We start from the raw sequence: 19,279 nt of genomic DNA, 5'->3' as shown, positions 1-19,279 counted from the left end.
CAGGAAGGGTTGTGGATTATCCACAGTACAGCAAAATTATTTCTTGAGCAAGACAGCTGGTACAAGACAGTGTATTGGAGGCTTGGTGTATTTTATGCAGAAGGTTTTTCAAACTCAGCACGGTGGGAAGGCAGTGAAAATACACATGCAGAGTGGAAAACAAAAATTGGCCAAGAAAACTTAGAACAAACCCTGCTCCCAGTGCTGTTCTCCCTGTGTCTCCACAACGTCTCTGTCTCCAGCACTAGGGTCAGCAGCAACAGTTCCATGAACAACATTCAGGTGTACGCCTACACAGAGAGCAGAGGTACTGTGGTGTCTGAGTTGGTGACAACACACGAATAATTTAAGTCAAATGAGGGAGAAGGAGACCTATGCTGCTCAATGTTTCCAGACATCAAAATTGCACTTTCACTCACCGGCCACTTCATTAGGTACATCTTGTTCAACTGCCTGTTAATGCAAATAGCGAATCAGCCAATCACGTGGCAGCAACTCAATGCATGTAGGCATGTAGACATGGTGAAGACGACCTGCTGAAGTTCAAACCAAGCATCAGAATGGGGAAGAAATGTGATTTAAGTGACCTTGAACGTGACATGGTTGTTGGTGCCAGACGGGCTGGTCTGAGTATTTACTGGGATTTTCACACACAACCATCTCTAGGGTTTACAGAGGATGGTCCGACAAAGAGAAAATATCCAGTGAGCTTGTTGATGCCAGAGGTCAGAGGAGAATGGCCAGACTGGTTCAAGATGACAGAAAGGCAACAGGAACTCAAATAACCACTGGTTACAACCAAGGCCTGCAGAAGACCATCTCTGAACCAACAACACGTCCAACCTTGAAGCAGATGGGCTACAGCAGCAGAAGACCACACCAGGTGCCACTCCTGTCAGCTAACAACAGGAAGCTGAGGCTACAGTTCACACAGGCTCACCAAAACTGGACAATAGAAGATTGGAAAAACGTTGCCTGGTCTGATGAGTCTGGATTTCTGCTGCCACATTCAGATGGTAGGGTCAGAATTTGGTGTAAACAACATGAAAGCATGGATCCATCCTGCCTTGTATCAACGGTTCAGGCTGGTGCTGGTGGTGTAATGGTGTGTCAATATGGACCAAAAAAATGCAGCCACGTGACATCTCATAGAAAGTGCTAAGAACCTAATATTCTTTTATTGTAATTTCACTTACATTATACGTTTGTTCTTTTTCCTTAACAATAGATTTACAAAATAATAGACCGAACAATACTTTTCTCAAAATAGTAAACTCATTGAATAATGAGGAAATAAATAACTTATATTCTAGCAGATTTCTAGCAAAACACCAAAGGGCAACAAAGTACTCTAAGCATACTCACATAACGACCATCCATGTCATTCAGTATTGGAGCAGACTCAACATTATGTACAATAAAAGGACAAATCAGCAGGTCCACACACACACACACACACACACTCGCAAACTCTCACACACACACAGAGCAGCCAGCTTCTTGTGCATCTATAATTGCATAAACAAAAAAAAAAAGCTTGTTTTAAAACTATGTAGTTACATGCATATTCATTTCCATAGCAACGGGGGCAGGAAGGAGTGTAAAAGGGGGGGCGTCTATCTATCCATCTCTGCTCAGGACACTGACGCTGCAGCTCCACAGGCTTCACAACAGTACACATTCCCTTGCATAGATTCTTGTGTTGTGGAATGGACTCAAATCATTCCCCTGTTGATTCCTTAAAACTGAAACCGATCAAAGTGGAATGGTTGGAAATCGGAGCGGCTGTCAGATGTTGAAGACCCTGGATCCGCTTTGAAAGACAGCAGAAGGGTTCGGAGGGAGCTTGGTCCTCACCAGATGTTCCTGAGACATGGGAGAGACAGAGAGAGACAGGCAGGTGTAACAGCAGCTTTTAAGGTGATCAGAGAGATGAAACCAGAGAGGGCAGCAGCTGTGGTGCTCACACTGGACCCATGAAATGAGAGGAGACTGGCTGGGCTGTGCCGTCAGGAAGCATCAGGTCTGCTGTCAGACTGCTAGCGTCCTAGACTGTGTTGCTATTTCCTGCTTAGTGCTGCTGTGTTCTGCTGATGGCAGCTGTTCTCAGAGCCTGACCACAGTTTATCTGGGCTGTGGCGAATAAAAAAGAAAGTCGCCCATGTTCTATTCTTTCTAGCAATTATTGGATCTGTTGATAAAAATGGTCCAGGCTATTTCAATTTAGTGACATAGCTGTGGAGTCGGGCAGCTTTCATCAGACAAGTTGAGCACCAGGTCTTTGGAAAGATTGACGGCTTGCTGTTCCAATAGCACTTTGAATGTGACTGTACAGCGCTGTGGGTGGCAGGGAAGGCAGTTCATGTTGTTCAGCAAGTCATATTGGTGTGTGTGTGTGTGTGTGTGTGTGTGTGTGTGTGTGTGTGTGTGTTTTCACCTCCACCCTTCTCCCACACACACACATACACACACAGACTCCGGCTTTTCTGCTCAGTGTAGCAGCCAGGTCTGCCTCTCTCCTAAATTAGATTGGTGCCAAAGAAGACTGCAACCCGGTGCAACATTGCACTTTAACAAATAATCCATCAAATGGTGCTCACTAGCCCCTCCCCCACTTGTCTCTCCCTCTCTCACTCTCTATCACCTATCGCACGCTGCATCTCCTTCCTCTCTCCTCATCCTCCTCCCTAGCTTTGTCTCTTTTCCCTCAACCTTCTCTTGCCTTTCCCCCTGCTCTCAATACAGTCCTCTCCTCCCTGCCAGAGTCCTGCCAACTTGGCACAGTGCTCTCCGTCTGTAGTCCCGGGCAGCGTGGGAAAAGGGAAGAGGTCCAAGTGAAAGACAAGGGGAGAAAAAAAATAACAAAGAGAGAAGACTAGCTTTAGGGGTGTAGAAAAAAAAGGGGAGGAAAGAGAAGTTAGAGAAAAACAATGGAGGAAGGAATGAAAGCAGGAACAGTGGCAGGTTTATAAACTGGGGGTGCAGATGGCACACTGATTTAAAGTTCCCCTCCAGCCATGTTGTAAAGAAAGTAAAAATACTCTGCTATGATTCATACTTTGTGTAGCATGGGATCCCCAAATAAAAAGTAAAAAAAAAAAAAAAAAAGCAGTTCTCAAATGAACTAACGTAACAGCGAAGTGTGGCGATGGTAGACCATGCTAGGTTGCTGACAGGAAGAGCAGTGTGCATCAAGAAGGCTAGTGTTGGCATCAGAGGAAACATCAGAGAGATTCAGCCATGTTTGAGCCTCAGTCAGACCCAGACTCAGATGGAGAAGTTTGTTGTGTGCCAAAATCAGCGACTATCCCATAGGTTAGCTTGTTAGCTTGTAACTGTTGGTGACTGACACAGTGTTATGTGAAACCTACAGTAATATCGATGTTACAGTGTGTTCACATTGGTCTAGTTTACATCCAAAAACTACAAACTCTACCACCTTTGCTGTCAAAACTTTGACTATGGTAATGCAAACTTTGCTCTGCGCTGGAAGTTTCAGGTTTCTTTGCCGGTGTTGTGCTGAAGTTTGTTCCCCCATCAAGTAGTGTTTCTCACTGTGGACAGTGATTGGCTTTGGCATTAGTGACATACCTAATCTAGCTTGCCCAGCCTAGGTTTTGAATCTCAGATTTTAGGGAACTGCACAGACATCACCACCATCAATAGAGGAATGTGACAACGACCCCCTAGGGGGTCTGCCCATTGGTCCGACAGCCCATTGGTCCGACATCCCATCGTTCCAACCATATTAAACTCATTGTTCCGAAGTCCCGTTGTTCCGAAATCATCATGATGCCCTGTGGTTAAGGTCTGGTTAGGTTTAGGCACAAAAACCACTTGGTTAGGGTCAGGAAAAGATCATGGTGTGGGTTAAAACGAAAAAGAAAGTGGCAAACACATAAGCCGTGAGCTTGCTTCGCCTCAAGCCTTTCCCAGCTGACCAAGAGGCACGCCGCACCATCAAGGCAGAAATACGCCCACCGGGAGCCGTTCAGTTCAGTCAGGAACACTTAAGTCAAAGAGAACTTTATTTCCATTTGCATTATTATATTTGGTGGTATGGCTCTGTTCTGGGGCCTCTCTGCCTTTCCTAGGTCTACGCAGAAAGCCTAAGGCAGAGAGCACACTTCTCTGCCCTTCCACATGCAAACAAGGAAAGCCTGAAGCAGAGAGGGCAAAACTTCCTGCCCTTCCATGCGCCTACATGGAAAGCCAGGGAGAGCAGCTGTTCCCGCCCGGGAACAGAACAGAGCAGCATCAGTGACAAACAGAAATGACATGGATAAGTCAAACGCAACATGAAAAGGAGGAGCTGGGGTGGAGGCAGGTTGCAAAGCAGCTTGCATAGGAAGCAGCAATAGTAGGCAGGCCAGAGCAACTTAAATAGGGCGCCCTGAATGAGATTCGCCAATTGGTGGCATAGAAAAGAATCATGTGATGTATCAGCTGACTCCCTTCCATCGATCAGCTGCTCCGTCAGTGGGCTGTTTGAGATCAGCTGATGTAGCTGGGATGTGAGCTGAGCTTGACATCGTGTCCTGCCTGAACTAACGCCATGCTCAGTTTGTCGATGAGTTGCATCTCTTTTTAGTTTTTTGTTTTCAAAGAGGGGTGGAGGTCATTCAGATTCCATGGTGGGCCTGTGCCACCCTTCTGGCTCCAGCCCTGGCTAAATTGAGAGAAAGAAACAGAGGTAATGGGAATGTAAATTTTAGGCTGCATTGTCCCTTCAGGCTTTCTATCCTCTTTATGCAGTTTAAAGCCATTGTGAGCAGAATATCCATCCCTCTACTGTGCATCTATGTTACTGCCATGTGAAAACACAGCGCCATTACACATTGTATCCAGAAGTTAAGCTCAGTTGCCTGTGAGCTCTGAGAGTACAATCTTAAATCTCAGGGGAGCTGCTGCTTCTAAGCTGACTATAATACAACAACCGAGAATTTGTCATAGCAAGAGTTTCCTGCTGAAGTTTCCGCTCTGCATGCTGAATGTGTTCCCCATTCAGCGGTTTTGTCTTGCTCATCCCTGACACACACACACACACACATCGGATTATACAGCCCATCCTTGCAAATCTGTTTGCCTTGTGTTGCAGTTGCCAGGCCTGGTTCCTAACACGCACACTAATGTGCTGAGAATTCAGAGCTACACTCGTTTAAACGGGACAAGTCGGACAAGCCGGGTTTCACGTTTAACAGAGTCTCATTCTCTCGTCTGACTGCTCGCAGCAAACTCTCACTGGGATGTTTTAAATTAGGTTTGCAAGTTCAGCAAGTTCAAGAAAACACATTTCCCTCATGATGAACAGCATCAGCGTGTCCTAATCGGTCAATTGTCTGCCGCATGTCATAAAATTAGAGACGGCTTTTATCTGTTGAGATGGATTTGATGTGTTATAGGTGGGGGAGCACACAATTTGACAGATTGATTTGAGCAATAATGAGAATTTCATGGCTGCCCAACTCCTTTATCATCAAGAGCAGATTTATTCTGATTTCAGCAGCTTATTTGGGACTTAACCATTAAATCTTTTAATGAATAGAATACAGTCGCTCTGTGCTGCCCCTCGCTAAATGAGGAAGCTTGGCCTGCTGGTGATAACACAGTTTGGTGCAGTCATGTATTGTACAGAATCCGAATGCCCTCGAAGACAAATACCAGCGGAGTGCCATGACCCACTGTAATGCATACTGGAGTGGGATGTGTAATGCTTGGTCAGACACCTCTGCAGGGGGCTGGTGAGTCAATAATGAGTCGGCAGCGAGTGGGCCGTCGGTGACTGGGGTGGATTATCTAAGATCAGCTTGATTTGCTGCCAGGCTGGTTTGTGTCGCACTGGCAGATTGTGGTATAGCTGATGAAACTGCATGAAAACTGCACATGTATGTGTGTGTGCTAGTGGCGGTGTGTGTGTAACATCGACTGCAGTACTCAGTCCCACAGCCAAACATACTGCCAGCAGCACATCCCTTCTTAATGTGCCGTGAACTCTTACTCCAACTGGGCCACCGTTTATTAATAGAGTCCGTGTCCCACCATTGACATCTCTCAGTTCGACCTCCATCACCACCACGCAGGATAGTGAGGGACATTAATGCTTCATAGAGAAGTCATTATTCCTAAAAGTATGCAAATAACTAGTTATTTTTTCTCATGCATTAATCACTTTTTCCTAAACCTCTGAAATTTAGGCCTGAGGGTGCACACACAGGGCTGTAGCTAAGATTTCATAAGCACTGAGGTCATAAGTCTCCCTTCTCCAAGAAAAACTTGAAACAACATTTATTCTATTTTTTTAATTATTTAAATGTTTTCATTTCATTTATTCATTTTATCTCACTTATTCAGTTATATCATCTGCAAGTTTTACTCCCCAACACAAATGTCTCTGTCCTGTGCATCTCCAAAATGTTAGCTTCTCACGAGCTGACCTTGAGACACTGCATTTTTCAGAAAAATGCAATGAGTTTTTAAAGTGGAGCTATCATCCGTCTCCTTTTTGTGTCATATACAATGTTACAATGTTGGATGTTCATATTAAAAAGTGGCAAAGTTTCTAATAATGTAGAAGTGATCCCTGTGAGCAAAAATCTCAGATTTCCACCCTTTTTTCTACTTGGTTGTTCCAGGTGAATATAGGTGTTCCATCATGGACAATTATGAGGAAAATAAAGTGTTTGACCATTAAGGGATGTAAACATTAGGACAGCCCCTAATAGCTGACCAAATCTTAGTCAGACAGGAGTCAGGTTACAAACCAATCACAGCCAACAGATATCTTTGCCTTCTTCTGTAAATATTCAGTCTGATAAATACGGTAAAGCTGATCATGTTAGTGCAGGGCTACCCAGAGCTTTACATCTGTCCCACAGACGATAGGCCTACACACTTACAAACAGCGTCTGGAAGAAGATCAGCTCTGCACTCAGGCTATACTGTGCTTGTTAAGGTTACTTAGCAACCTCAGACGCTGCACTCCGGAAAGCTGACACAAAAAAAGCACAAGAGTAGCACCTTGTGCCCAACCACATGTTTTCCAGGCGGTTAAAGACGCGGCATGTGTATGGCCCCTAATTTCCAGGACTGGTACCTGCGGTTATTCCACAGGCTAGTTAATAACATGTCGGGCAGGAAATCCAAAGTGTGGGATCATTTTGAGAAGGTGAAGGACGAACCCAAGGTGATATGTAAACTCATCTTCATTGGTCGACTACAAACATGACGTACCATCTGAAACATGGAAGTAGCTACATGCCCATTAGCCCACAGCGTCATTAACAGGCAGCTCGCTCAGTGTGTGACGTGCACTTGTAGATAAAATATAGGCCTATATTAATGAAGGTTCATTAGTACGGTTTTGTATTTCTCTGTAATGTAGCACAGTGTTAACAATGTTATTGATACTACTCTTTCTCACACCTTCAACTCAAACCATTGTGTTGCCCCACCCAAAATATACAATTTAATAATTAAATTAATATCATAAACATGCAGGCAACTAGTCGACTAATGGCCCTCAATGATGACTGTTGTCCGACTGGGAAAATTCTTATTCGTGGGCAGCCCTACTAAACATACTCTCATATTTAAATGTGTTTATTTATCCAGAGATGTCAGGGATTTGCTCAGTGGAGGAACAGTGAATAAAATTTGGAGACATATTTTTCACTGGCTATCAATTCTGCATATTGCTACAATAATATTCTGGTGGGAAATAATGAATCCTTTATTATTTATTAGCCTAAAAGTTTGAATATATTAAGTCAACAAACTACTGGCAATAAAATATTCACTAAAGTAGACTTTAAACTTCCCCCAGATTCCTAAAACAAATACAGAGGACCTCAGTGTCCTCAGTGATAGCTAAAGCTCTGCAAACAGCTTTTCCCACTAAAAAACCCAACCATTTTTAACCTTCCCAGATATCTTTCAGTGTGAGATTTATTGCTACACAGTGTGCAAACAGACAGAGCAGCCTGACCCGGCCCATCCCAGACCAGCCCCAGCTCTCCACTGGCAGATGGCACAGAGGGGTGTGGGCGGGGAAGAGGGATGGCACTAAACCTCTGGAGATTCCCAAAAACTATCTCGCTTACTGTCACGCAAAACAGCTGACCTGAGCCGCAGCACCCAGGGAGGGGCACAGACAGAGGAAAGGGGGATGTGCCCCTCACCCCGTTCAGTTTATCCGATAATCTGGAACAACCTGACAGAACTGATGAGTTCTCGGCTTCCTGAGCAAATCCTCTCGCCTTGTTGTTGTTAGTTATGCTTCAATCAGACATCTGGTTCTTTGTGCGCCCGTCTTTCTGTCTCATGTCTGAGAGCGCAAATCTGGGTCAAAATGCAAAACTGTGTGAACATTTCGGTTATTCTTCAACTGTCATTTTGCCCCTGATTATATTAAACTACCTCTGTACTTTATTTGGAGCTATCTATGATTCAGAGGTTGTCTGCATATGGCTCTCACCTAGCAGCTAATGGTGCTAACAGCGCGAACAGCAACAGTGCTAACAAAGCTAATGGTGTTAATTGCAGGAAACCTGACCATGGGCGCTATGCTTCTGCGATCAGCTGTAACCACCGTATGAGCGCAATGCAGAGTGGCTGCGATTCGCTAGCCAGTGGGACACACACACAAGGATTTACATGCACTAACATGCATGCACAGCTGGACTGTCACCACAACAAACCACAGAGAAGCTCTGATTACTGCATCTCTTAAGGAATTTCCTCAAATTTGGCACAAACGTCCACTTGGACACTGAACTGATTTGATTTTGATGGTCAAAGGTCAAGGTCACTGTGACTTTGGCTGTGTCATTCTTGTGAACACAATATCTCAAGAATGCCTCGAGGGATTTCTTCAAGTTTGGAAAAAATGTCCACTTGGACTCAACAATGAACTGAATTGATTTTGGTGGTCAAAGGTCAAGGTCACTGTGGCCTTGTCTGTCTCATTCTCGTGAATGCAATATGTCAAGAACACCTCGAGGGAATTTCTTCAAATTTGGCACAAATGTCCACCTTGAGTGAAGGATGACCTGATTCAAAGTTGGAAGTCAGTGGTCAAAGGTCAAGGTCACTGTGACCCCATCTGTCGCATTCTCGTGAATGCGACATCTCAAGATCACCTTAAGGGATTTCTTCAAGTTTGGCACGAACATCCACTTGGACTTAACGATGAACTGATTAGATTTTGGTGGTCATAGGTCAAAGGTTAAGGTCACTGTAACCTCATCTGTCTCATTCTCGTGAACGTGATATCTATTTCTTCAAACTTGGCACTAAAGTCCCCTTTGAGTTAATGAACTCATTCAGATTTGGTGGTCAATGGTCATAGGTCAAGGTCACTGTGACCCTGCCCGTCACATTCTCATGAATGTGATATCTCAAGAACACCTTGAGGGATATCGTCAAAGAAAGAAGAAAAAAAACTTTAACCCTTCAAACTTTAGACTCCAGATATAAATTACAGATTAGGATTTGTACATTTCATGAAATATGTTTATATTTTCCCTCTAAACGATAAAATAAAATCACCAAGAAGGATTTATTTAAAGACAGACATCAACATATTTCTCTACAGATTTGTTTTGTTATCTGATGAAAATGAACCACAGTTGGAAGAATTACTGATTTAGTTTTTTGTTCTCATCAAGCTGGCTCTATTCAGGTCAAAGTAATGAGTGTAGCACCAGCAGAGTGTTACCTAACACAGTACATGGCCTGTTTTAAACAGCTGGGTCACTTTGAGCTGCTTAGGGACAGAATGCTGTATCACTTTTCTGAAACGCCCCAACAGCAACAGGCCACCAGGGAGATAAGCGAAGATGACTTTCAGGAGGAGAGCATGCTGCAATTTAAACCTGTAGCTCCTCCAATGAGCTCTTCGAACCTACAGCTGTTTTAGTAACGTACATTACATGGCTCCTCCAGCTGAAGGACTGACACCAGCTTTAATATATCGGGATAATACACCATTTGAGCAACTCTGCTGTCTTTGCTTACCTCTCCCTTGGTTGTACCAAGCTCGGTCCTCTCAGGTGGGACGCTCTGCTGGAGGCTGGAGGGAATGGGTGAGCTGCCAGTTTGCAGGGCAGTGGGAATGGGCAGGGGGACAGCAGCAGGTTGTACGTTGGAGGTGGCAGATAGGATATTGTGCTCCCCCTGATGGAGCCCTAAGGACCTGTGGACCTCCCCGCTGTAGGCAGCCTGGTAGCTAGTCTCACGCGGGACATGGGTGGCCTCTGTCCCTGGACTGGAGTACTGAGCTGGAGGATTTTTCCTCGCACTTTTGGCTGGTTTCACCCCCGTCCAGGGCCTGTACTCTTGCCTGGAGGAAGACAGATGCATCAGGTGGTTGATGGAGGCTCAGTACAGGCTAAAGTTTGTTTAACTGTGCCTTATTAATAAGTATTTCACTACTGGAAAGAAGGTCTTTTTTTTATAAAACTAGGCTGCCTGTGCAGTAGAAAGATGCAAATACTTTGAAATTGGTGCCACATCGTACCCATAAACGCGCCCACTGGTGGGTGATGTATTGGCAGCCGGCTGTTAACCAACGGTAATGTGTTGTAGTTAAACAGTAAACTAAAATATGTTCCGAAAACGCAGTTACAGAATGTTGGTTCATATTTGATCAGCGCTGCCTTGTTTTTTCTGTTTGATCTCATTTTTTCCAGCCTCTGTTTACACAGTAAAGGAAACAGTATGGCACCCACTTCCTGTTTAATAACTCTTGTACTACAGCTAAACAGTACACTAAAATGTTTCTGAAAAAAAGGCAAGAAATAGGCAATGCAGTAGCAGAATCCTGGCGTATAGTTCAGGGGTAGGCAACCTGCGGCTCCAGATCCGCATGCTGCTCTTTGGCCCCTCTCCAGTGGCTCCCCGTGGCTTTGACAGAAAATTACATGGAAATGAATCACTGTTATAACATTTTGATTTTCATTTATTGTTGTAGGCCTAAAGTGATTCTTACATTCTTCAACTATAAAAATGTGTTGCTTATACACAAATTTAAAGTATGTTTTAACATTTCTTCAACTAAAATGTGCATCATACGTCTGTGGCCTGGCGCTTTTTCCTCTAAAAACATCACTAGCGATGACTACAGTAGTCTAAATTTGACTTTAAAGGCTCTGTTACCTTTATTATGAGGCTCAAATTTGTGGCTTCAGAGAGATTTTCTTTTTTCTTTTTTGGCCAAAACTGTCTCTTTTGATAGTCAAGGTTGCTGACCCCTGATCTAGTTTTACAGTTTGATCTCAGTTTGAGAGAGATAGAGACAGCGGCTCCCTGCCTCGATCTGCCTCTATATTCTTATTGTCCTAATACCAAAGTACAATCTGTAGTTCGAGCAGCAGCCCTAGAGCCAGCGAATATCCAATAAATGACGTGTTTGATTTGAGAGATGAGCAGCGGATCTGGGCTCTGGCAACATGGAGGGAAGATTAACGTTCATTTACGCATACTACCCACATTGTGATGACACAAAGCTGGTTGAAAATTAGTAGAGTCGGTTTAAAGGGCCATTCTACCAATGTTACACGTGACGATCAGTTTACTTGTCACAGGGAGTGCTTAGCTTGTGAAAACAGTTGTCTTGTGATGTCTTCTGTAGCTTGGGATGGAGCTTGCTTAAGTCTGGGAAAATAACCCTGCTGATGTCGTGGACTGGGTTTGAGACTGGGGGATAGAGCGAACACTAATCAGGCAGTGAGGGTAAATGAAAGATGCTTTCGAGTTGCATTATTTGATGTGTGTAGGATCCAGTGTTCGTGGAGCTTGAACAGTGGCCAAAAGACCTGGGGTGTCATTTATAAAACAGTGCGTAGGATCCATACTAAAAATGTGCGTACAGACAAAAGCCAAAAATGGTTTCTACAATCAGGCTTCCACCTCACCATCTGCGTCGCCAATTTCCAGTCTCCAGAATGTTCGTGAGCATGGGTCAAAGTCTCTCCCATCAGGTGTGTTTTTGTAGATCACAGCTTTTCCCTGGGAAGTAGTGTATGGCTCTTTCAGGCCTGGTTTCGTGTGTACGCAATGTTTAGAAATGAGACCCCAGATATCGCAGCCTCTGGATTTTCAAGAGAAGAGTTGTCCCCCAAGTTAAGACACTAAATCACCAGAATACCCCTTTAATAATTACCATAGGTTGTTTATATAACTCTTAACAGGGGTCTGGACCAACCAAGGGATCAGGAGAAAATGACGGGAAGCAAGTTGAGAAACATCATCAAATTAGATTTAGCTGTCTTTCATTGCGATGCATGTAAATCATTTGGCAGAGGATTGTAAGTAATCATTGCTTCTTTTTAAAAGGTTAAGGGCCCAAAAAGTTCGGAATCACTGCTCTAAAACTTCCCATCCACATATCCTTAAATAAAATGCAGGAAAAATATCAAATATTCATACTTTAGCTCGCTCTAATATGAATATGAAATGTGTAAGAGAATTATTGATGGCCCCTATCTCCATGCAGGCTTGCTGGGTCGACCCTGGAAGTCAATGAACTATTAAAACACATCTAATTAGGCATCAAAGCAGCCATCAGCAAATCACCAACTGACTGCCAGATTACCTGACTGCTTCTTTTTCCTCTTCTTCTTCTAAGCGGTTGGCATCCAAAATGTTGCACTGCCACCATCTAACATCACTGAATTTAAACTAAAGTCTTTACTTACTCAGTAAAATAATGATAACCCAGTCCCACCCATTTCCAATTCGACTATCAATATTTTTTTCCAGGTGGTTGAGAGAGCTTGTTCCAACTGCTGCTGCACATGTCCTGTCTGCATCTATAATGGTGTCAATTTTCCCAGTTATTAACCATTGCCAAAAAGGCCCCAAAATTCACCTGATCCTTACAAAGGCAAAATTGCTCATGCATCCTGACTAACTTGTCCTCCTTAGCTTCCCGTCTCACATCTTGTCACTTGCTTATTTCTTTTCTTAGACCCAGTCCTGATTATTTCTGTCTCCCTTCACTCTCTGTGGACAGTTGGCCTCCCATGCTGCATGAGTCCCTCTGCACAGTGGACACTTTTTGGTGGCTCTTTCTCCTTCACAGTAATTCTCCCCACATTCACACACACACACACACACACACACACACACACACACACACACACACACACACACACACACACATCCTGGCTGCTCCATCAGTCAGATGCAGAGGACAGCGACAGGTGCTGAAACAAGTAGCTACTAATAGAGGATGAGCTGTCCTACCTGTAGGAGCTGGTTTTGCTCCCCTCCATCACCTGCTGCTCTCCCCACCTCTGCCCCCTGCCCCGCTCCTCTCTCTCCCCGGGCTGTGCCTGGCTGTGGTAACTGTTCCCCGGGCTGTCCGACACACTGTCCGCCCTGCTGCCCCCGTTACTAATCCACGGGAAATTCTCCTTCCTGGGAATGGGCCAGGGTTTGAAATCCTGCTTGTACTGGGTAACACTGGGGAAAGGCACTCCGGGCGGGTGGTAGTCCTCCCGGGGCTTGTAGCTGGGCTCCTTCCGCGCCCGGAACGATCCCCGGGTGCCCGTGCCATCTTTGGGCGCAGGAGAGTCGCCGGCGGCACGCGGGTCCGGGGTCGAGTAGTTATTCCCGTGCGCGCGCTCCGACGCGGAGACCTGTTTGGTGACGGACCGCACCTCCTGCTCGGCGATGTCCGAGTAGTTCTGGATGGTGAGCGGGACGGACAGGTCCGATTTGTCGAACTGGTTCCAGAAGCGAGCCAGGCAGCACACTCTGCTGATGCACGGCCAAGCCATCACCCCCCCTCTGTGAGTGTTTGACTTGTGGAGGAGGAGGAGGAGGAAAAAGAAGAAGAAGAAAATGAAACAAAAAAGAACAGAAAAAAGAAGAGAAAAACGGCAAAAGATGAGAGGTTACATTCAGACGGAGTGTTGCCCTCCCTCCGCGTCCGTTTGTGGGAAGCTGGGGAAACACAGTGTCCAAGAGTCCATGTCAGCAGCAGAGGAGTGCCAGCAGAGATGAACCGGTCTGTCGGGGACCGTCATTGAATATTCCTCTCACGTGGTCTGTGATAGTGCCTCCACTATGCAGAGGAATCTGTGGCAAATTATTCTCCGCATCTCCAGCTGACTGCACAGAGTCCGCATCCGACTCTAAATAATAATAAACCTTGTGATTTTTCTCCTCCTGACGCTCCTGCGATTCAGATCGTGAAGCAGAGATGATTTATGGCTTCCACACTTGGCATCACTGATATTACTGTACCTTAACTGTTGCCAGCATGCTGAGGGTTACATAATTATGATGCGGCGTCAAACCTACAGTAGCTACAGTAGGCTGGTAGACGTGTTAGAGGTTCAACTTAAACACTCATCAAACCTGATGACCCCAGCTGGAGTGTGTGTGTGTGTGTGTGTGTGTGTGTGTGTGTGTGGAGAATGTATTTGAAATGGCTCTTATTTCTCATGGTTACTATTTGCCATGTGTTGCATCAACCTGCTGCACTTCTATGGAGGTAATGAGATTCAGATTAAAAAAACATTCCTCACAGTGAATTTTTATCAAAAGAAGTGTGTATTTATTTGCTTTAAGATTAAATTCAGTGTGTAGTGCACACTTTATGTTACAGCCTATTGTACATATTAGGATTAATGGTGCGTTATCATGATGGAGCCCACAGAGGACCCCTTTGTACATGTCACAGGAAGAAATTGATGATGGTTAATTTACATTAATTGTCATTAGTTATTTGGTTTATAAAGTGTCAGAAAATAGTGAAAAATGTGGATCGGTGTGGCCCAAAGCCCAAGATGATGTCCTCAAATGTCTTGTTTTGTTCACAACCCAAAGATATTCAGTTCACTGTCACAGACGAGTAAAAACACTATTAAAAAAATTATATTTTTTAAGTTGAATTTAGAGAATTTTTACTGTTTTTCTTTAGAAAATTACCCAAATGGATTGATAATTATTAAATTAGTTGGTGATTAAGTTAATAGTTGAAAACTAATCGATTAATCAGTTAATTCATGCAGTTTGGCATTGAGCTGCCTCAGTTTCAGCTGCCAGTGTGTTTATGCTGACTGACACACTGTCAGAGTTTTTCTTTATCCGCTGTGAGGGTCCTAAGGACAGAGGGATGTCATATGCTGTAAAGCCCTGTGAGGCAAACTGTGATTTGTGATATTGGGCTTTATAAATAAAATTGATTGATTGACGGTCACACTGTTATGGCTTCCCGGGATACTTGAATAAACAAAGACACTGTTAATGTGGCGGTACAGTGGTGCAGTGGTTAGCATTGTCACCTCACAGCAAAGGGTTCCTGGTTGGAACCCAGGGTGGGGCAGCCTCTCGGGCTGGTGGGTTTTCTCTGGGTACTCCAGCTTCCTCCCACAGTCCAAAGACATGCAGGTTAATTGGTGACTCTAAATTGTCGGTAGGTGTGAATGTGAGCATGAATGGTTGTCTGTCTGTCTCTATGTGTCAGCCCTGTGATAGTCTGGTGTACCCCACCTCTTGCCCACTGTCAGCTGGGATAGGCCCTCTGCTGCATCTCTGCTGGCCCTGGGTGGGTGGGCTGCTTGAAGGGCCCATCATGACATTCCCCCATTACCAAGTGTAGATTAGCCCATGTGTTGCTCAGAGCATTGTCGCTTGGTCTCTGGGGCTCACTTTCCTCATGCAGGTTGTTGCTCAGCCTTTTTGTCATAGAAAATATCTCTGTCAGTCCTCTGTTGAAAGCGACTGAAGCAATTCAAAGGAGCAAGTAGTGTAACTCTCTTGTAACACAAGAAAAGGCTGTTGCCTGAAAGTAAATATAGTCACAGTCGCTCATACGGATTGTTTTTAAAGGCATGGACACATGATGTATTTTGCTGTTTAGGTGTGAGGACTACACTCTAAACAAAAATAGCGCTGAACAATACCTGGAAGCAGTTGTTTGGCTTGTTTTAGTGCTATGTGGCATCCATCTCTTTAAGGTGACTTTGTCATATAGTGCTATAACCATTAGAGCAGTGGTTTACAAACTTATTTATATCTGTGCACAATACATTAATGCGTTATCCTCTGGAAATACACAGTTACAGGATATTTTAATGTAGTGTCTTTAATTTCCCCCCCAGTAAACTTAACTAAACTGAAGAACCTCTAAAGAACCACGCAGGCCCTGTATCGTTCTTTAGAGCTTCTCCACTGGTTCTTCTGCTAGTTAAGTTTAGTTCAGTGGGGAAAGAACCAGTGGAAAGCCAATATAGTACCATACAGGATCCCTAAAAGTTTTATCCATGACAGCAGTGTTTGCCAAAGAAGACTCCATATCTTGACACTATAAGCACATCATGTCTTTGCACACTGAGCCACCAACTCATCCTCAACATGATCTGTTATAAACAACTGTAGCTTGCCTTTCATGTGGTATTAGAAATGGATGAAGAGACTCCACAGTGCTCTGATTCTTCTGAGATTACTGGTTATTTCTCCATGATGCCAGTTTGGCAGTAAAAGATAAAAAAGACAGCAGATGAGAGAGCTCTTCCTGGCCATGTTTATTACAGCTGATTACAGTTTGAGCGAGTGTGAAACGGTGGTATGTGCGTTAAGTTGACAGAGTGGTACTGGATGCACTGAAGGCATCAGAACTTCCCTGTGTGAGCTGTTCACAGAGAAGATGAGCCTCTCACAGGGAGGCAGCACAACAGTTTAAGAGTCACTGAGGTGACACAGGAAAGGCAGCGCTCGTCGATGAAGATGAACAGACACTTCATCTTTACACCACTGTACTTTCAGTGATAGATGGCACAGGTTTTGTGGTGTAATGGGCCATATTCATTAGCTGCAGATGACTTTTCAGCATCAGATAATGAAAGAGGATGAGCATTGTTAGGTTATCAGTGAATTTCTGATAGGGGTAATGAGCAATATCCAGGAAGTAGAATCCTTTGGAAAGAGCAGTGCGATACCACCATCTGCAGGGGGATACATGACATTACTCTGCTGCACAGTGGACTTTTTTGAAATGAACTGTCGGTGTGTACATTTCTTTTTCTTACACAGTATGTCCAAAAAGCCACACATGGAAGAAGTATTCAGACCCTTCACTTAAGTATACAAGTACCATATGTAACAGTGGCCACAGTCAGAATGAGTAGAACAAAGTAGTAGTAGTAAAAGTTATGTATAAAGTAAAGGTAAAATATGCACAGCACAGTGCTTCATCTGAAAAAATATTATTACAGAAGCCTTCACCCTGAGAGAATTTCAGTACAGGGCCCCAAATCTTACAAACACAACACCTCTACCCTCATCGTAGAATCTCAGTCTCTCCAGATGTGTTTGCCTTTTAATTTAACCATAAATCATATGTAGGAACAGAGTCCATCTTCCACATTAGTAAAATTAACTTCTTTGCAATCACCATAAACCACCAAATAAAACAGCCATTTTTTGGTATTGGCCAGCAGAGGAAAAGAAGCAAGTCACTCCAAAGATAGAGTGGATCAGGTTCCCAAGATTTCCCAAAAGCCTCAGAGAAACAGTGAAAAATGTTCTTCCAGTATGTGTACAATTCACTGCATGACCAGAGAGCTTTCTTCAGTAAAGAAGACAAAGTCTGACATTGATTGAACAGTTGTGTATATTCCTTAAACATTCATCCCAGACTTCATCTGTTAGTTTTATATTCAGCTCATCTACATGTGTCTGTTTGATCTTTAAGGTGTCCAGTGGGAAACTGCTCAGTAGGATCTCATAGAAATAAGAACCCGCCCCCTGGTGGACAGGGTCAAACGTATTAATCGTGTGATGGCCCCAGGGCCTCCACTAGGGTTTGGTGTTGGTTTTATGTTGGTTTATGTTCTTTTGTTTCAGAGTGCTGGTGGCTTGATTGGTCGTGGTGATTGGAGGCAGCTGGCCACTGTCTCCAGCCCTTTAAAACCCACCCTCCTGGGAACTTGCGGCCTCTTCTTTTTCTGGCACCATGCTGCGTTGATTGCATTTACTTGAGTTTTTGTATAGTTTAGTTTGCATTATCTTGAGCTGACCTGGCAGAGTGTTTTCTTGCCAGTTTCTTCTGTTTAATGGAGTAATACTTGGTTATATTGTTTATTCTTGAATTTTTGTTAAAATAAATTACTTATTTATATGTAACTCCCCATGTGTTTCCTTATTTGTGATGGTCTTAGAGCCATAACAATCGCCATTAGAGGCTCACGTTCAGACAGCATTTCAAAGTCGGGCATATGCTTTCAGACATAATGAGGGATTTGCTGGTATCTAAAACAAAGACTTGATGCAGGCATATTGTGAACAGCTCTTAACTGTGCAAATCAGGCAAAGTTCCCCCTAAAATAAAGGTCACCTATTTTACAAATGCCTCTCTTTCTCCAGGTAGAGAATACAATATCAGTTAGACCCAGTTTAAAAAACTGATTAGATTATATAGATTTTAGGAGCCTGTATATATTTTATTTATCTGTTTTCAGATTTTTGAAGTACTGTCCACTACAAAGCTGCTGTTAAAAAGTGATCTGCTAACAGCAGTGGGACTGATGCAAGAATGGATGAGTGAGCGGCCCAGTAATAGCTTGATTGCTTGGAGCTTGATTTAATCACCACATGTAGCCTACAGTTTCATATTTCAGTATTTTAGTCCAGTGCCACGACTTGGTAAGCAGTGTGAAATTCAAAACCAGAAAAACAAGACCAGCCATCATGGCATCAGATAAGTGCCCTAACAGGCTTTGCCAGATCTCATTCAACCCCTTCTCCACAGAAAGGACATTTCTATTCATATGCATGAGTGTTTTACACTGATGGAGACTGATACTGCTTCATCTGTACAACTGTTTTTGTGATGTTTGGTGAAGTCAGGTAAAATGGGACAAATAAGATTTTACATCCTGGGCTCTTTAATATTAGCAGCCAACCACCACACATGTTACTGGATTGTTACTCATTTTGATTGGTCTGAGATAACCAGGATGGGCAGAGCAAAGATCCAAAGAACCACTAGTCCCAAAACTTGCAAGGAAGTGAAACGCAGTGAGTCCATATCAGCCACAATAGTCCAGAATTAGCTATCACTGCGACACACACACACACACACCTGTATTTATGCACATCTCACGCAAGTGCACATACAATACGAGTATGCTCACTTGCATGTCTCCCTCACTCTCTCTCATGCACACACACACACACACACACACACACACCCTGGTAGAGGAGGGAAGAATACTTTTAAAGGATATATTAACACTTTTGATAGGCCTACCCACTGTAGCCATATGGC

At 43.9% G+C, this 19,279-nt stretch overlaps 1 protein-coding gene across 1 annotated transcript; it reads right to left on the bottom strand.

Annotated features, from left to right (window-relative positions):
• Positions 1–1,186: 1,186 nt before the first annotated feature.
• map6d1 (MAP6 domain containing 1) lies at positions 1,187–14,260 on the bottom strand. The gene is made up of 3 exons (XM_049599162.1): positions 13,246–14,260; positions 10,015–10,339; positions 1,187–1,866 (listed from the first exon to the last, which is right to left on the bottom strand). Exons 1-3 carry the CDS (start codon positions 13,779–13,781, stop codon positions 1,789–1,791), a joined length of 939 nt encoding a protein of 312 aa, XP_049455119.1. The 5' UTR covers positions 13,782–14,260; the 3' UTR covers positions 1,187–1,788.
• Positions 14,261–19,279: the final 5,019 nt, after the last annotated feature.

The sequence above is a fragment of the Epinephelus fuscoguttatus genome, linkage group LG15 (assembly GCF_011397635.1).
Source record: "Epinephelus fuscoguttatus linkage group LG15, E.fuscoguttatus.final_Chr_v1".
Taxonomy (NCBI): Eukaryota; Metazoa; Chordata; class Actinopteri; order Perciformes; family Serranidae; genus Epinephelus; species Epinephelus fuscoguttatus.
The sequence above is the reverse complement of the archived record's forward strand: the minus strand, read 5'-3'. Positions and strand labels throughout refer to the sequence as shown.